Below are 3,179 nucleotides of genomic sequence, written 5' to 3' on the forward strand. Positions count from 1 at the left end.
GAGAATGCACGGTCTCCCTTTGTGACAAGTTTTGACCGTGGGACCTTCAGGGTCATCTGGTTGTCAGATCTGAGCCGGCGACCAGGCCTGAAGCTGGTAGGTTGGTCCAGGAGATCTTTGATGTAAGCTGGGGCGAGACCATTGAGGGCTTTGAAGACATACGTGAGGATCTTGAATTTCACTCTGCGCTTCACAGGGAGCCAGTGAAGGGAGGAGAGGACAGGAGAAATGTGTTCCCTCATCTTAGTGCCTGTCACCAGCCTGGCAGCGGCATTTTGGACTAGCTGCATGCTGTGGATGGTCTTGTCGGTGACCCCGGCATAGAGGGCATTACAATAGTCCAGTCTGGAGAAGATGAGCATTAGTACGACCCTCCGTAGGTCGCTGGAGAAGAGGAAGGACTTGATTTTGGATACTGTGCGCAGTTGGAAAAAACAGGATTGCACCACAGATCTCACTTGCTTGTCAAACTTGAGGTCTGTGTCAAATATGACCCCAAGGTTTCTGACGTGGGATGTTTCAAGGGTGGACAAACTTCCTAGATTATTTCTGATCTGACTGATCGAGATGGGGTTGCCGATCAGAAGGATTTCACTCTTGGTGTCATTGAGCTGCAGGAAGTTTTGTGACATCCACTCCTTTATGTCCCGCAAGCAGTCCTTCAGACGGTCCAGCCCAGAGGGATCGTCTGCCCTGAGTGGAAGATAGATTTGAGTATCATCTGCGTAGCAATGGAAGGAAATCTTATGGCGATGAATGACTTGTTATCTTTCTTGGAATCTGCATAGCCAGACCTAACGTTATCTCCACATTACAGCATCTAACGTAACTTATGACATGGCACTCTGAAAGACTTGATTGTGATTACTGATTAGTGTAACGTTATGTTCCTCTCAGTGAAGATCTTATCACAGTATGACTGAAACAGTGCATTCTCTGGCATTTTGGCAACCAATACGTTGTGTTGTTGCAGTTCTAATCTTTAGACACTAGATGGGGGAAATAATCCACATGTTACATATTATACCTTTAATTGTTTGTTTATAATTGTGTATGATTGTGTTAGCTTGCCGACACCGCAATTGAGGGAAACCTAAGTGTCTAACGAGTTGAAATAAAGGTTTGAAATGAAATGGTGACTGGATGCTGCCTGGTGATTGGCTGCTGCCTGGTGATTGGCTGCTGGCTGGTGATTGGCTGGCTGCTGGCTGGTGATTGGCTGGCTGGCACAGAGGGAGAAACGCAGTAACTCACAATGGACCAACAAGGACAAAGGAAAACATGAGGGATTAAATAGGGAGAATAATCAAGGAATGAGGCGCAGGTGTGGAGACAAGACCAAGCACAGGGTTAGACACTCAGATAACCAGCAGGCAAACCAGAGGAGGGTCAGACACTCAGATAACCAGCAGGCAAACCAGAGGGAGGGTCAGACACCAGAGGAGGATCAGACACCAGAGGAGGATCAGAGGGAGGATAAGAGGGAGGGTCAGAGGGAGGATCAGAGGGAGGGTCAGAGGGAGGGTCAGAGGGAGGGTCAGACACCAGAGGAGGATCAGACACCAGAGGAGGATCAGAGGGAGGATAAGAGGGAGGGTCAGAGGGAGGATAAGAGGGAGGGTCAGAGGGAGGGTCAGAGGGAGGGTCAGAGGGAGGGTCAGAGGGAGGATCAGAGGGAGGGTCAGAGGGAGGGTCAGAGGGAGGGTCAGAGGGAGGGTCAGAGGGAGGATCAGAGGGAGGGTCAGAGGAAGGGAGGGTCAGAGGGAGGGAGGATCAGAGGGAGGGTCAGAGGGAGGGTCAGAGGGAGGGTCAGAGGGAGGGAGGGTCAGAGGGAGGGTCAGAGGGAGGGTCAGAGGGAGGATCAGAGGGAGGGTCAGAGGGAGGGTCAGAGGGAGGGTCAGAGGGAGGATCAGAGGGAGGGTCAGAGGGAGGGAGGGTCAGAGGGAGGGTCAGAGGGAGGGTCAGAGGGAGGGAGGGTCAGAGGGAGGGTCAGAGGGAGGATCAGAGGGAGGGTCAGAGGGAGGGTCAGAGGGAGGATCAGAGGGAGGGTCAGAGGAAGGGAGGGTCAGAGGGAGGGAGGATCAGAGGGAGGGTCAGAGGGAGGGTCAGAGGGAGGGTCAGAGGGAGGGAGGGTCAGAGGGAGGGTCAGAGGGAGGGTCAGAGGGAGGATCAGAGGGAGGGTCAGAGGGAGGGTCAGAGGGAGGGTCAGAGGGAGGATCAGAGGAGGGTCAGAGGGAGGGAGGGTCAGAGGGAGGGTCAGAGGGAGGGTCAGAGGGAGGGAGGGTCAGAGGGAGGGTCAGAGGGAGGATCAGAGGGAGGATCAGAGGGAGGATCAGAGGGAGGGTCAGAGGGAGGGTCAGAGGGAGGGTCAGAGGGAGGGTCAGAGGAAGGGAGGATCAGAGGGAGGATCAGAGGGAGGGTCAGAGGGAGGGAGGGTCAGAGGGAGGGTCAGAGGGAGGGTCAGAGGGAGGATCAGAGGGAGGGTCAGAGGGAGGATCAGAGGGAGGATCAGAGGGAGGGTCAGAGGGAGGAGGGAGGGTCAGAGGGAGGATCAGAGGGAGGGTCAGAGGGAGGGTCAGAGGGAGGAGGGAGGGTCAGAGGGAGGATCAGAGGGAGGGTCAGAGGGAGGGTCAGACACCAGCACCTGGAGGGACGGACATTCAAATGTTTCAGATCCCAGTTTAACATCCATGAAAGTAGCCTACATTTTCAGGCTGAAATAGAGAAGGGTGAAAAACCGAATCCAGTCAGGTGTGTCGTTACGTAGCCTATACATGCTGCAGAACAACACACACACACACACACACACACACACACACACACACACACACGTGTGATACTGTGAATGTTTTTATTTATTTATTTTTAAATGTCCTTCTGATGTCTTATTTATTCTCTGGATGTCTTTTACATTTTGCACTGCAGATGATGCACTTCAATTTCGTTGTTGTGGAAATGACAATAAAGAATCTAACTAACACACACACACACACACACACACACACCTAGTGCAGGTGATTTTGGAGTATAGCCTACCTGGTGAACATAAGCAATAGAAATGTAGACATGACTGCTTAATTGAATACTCTGCCCGTCTCTGTCTGAGGGGTGCAGTTCTCAGGACGGTCTGTAGATGGCAGCATTGTTCACCTGAACTACAGCAGCGGTCTGGAGGGCTG

The 3,179-nt window shown here is 52.8% G+C and overlaps 1 protein-coding gene across 1 annotated transcript in view; it reads left to right on the forward strand.

The window, feature by feature from the left end:
- Positions 1–1,313: 1,313 nt before the first annotated feature.
- Positions 1,314–3,179, forward strand: part of LOC311328548 (protein bicaudal D homolog 1-like) — a gene marked incomplete at both ends in the record, with an annotated part of 18,483 nt that continues 16,617 nt past the window's right edge. The window contains one exon of the mRNA XM_084462499.1: positions 1,314–1,349. Coding sequence (XP_084318625.1) covers positions 1,314–1,349 — 36 coding nt within the window. The remainder of the gene's footprint in view (positions 1,350–3,179) is intronic.

This window comes from Borostomias antarcticus (assembly GCF_949987555.1).
Source record: "Borostomias antarcticus genome assembly, contig: scaffold_258, whole genome shotgun sequence".
Classification (NCBI taxonomy): domain Eukaryota; kingdom Metazoa; phylum Chordata; class Actinopteri; order Stomiiformes; family Stomiidae; genus Borostomias; species Borostomias antarcticus.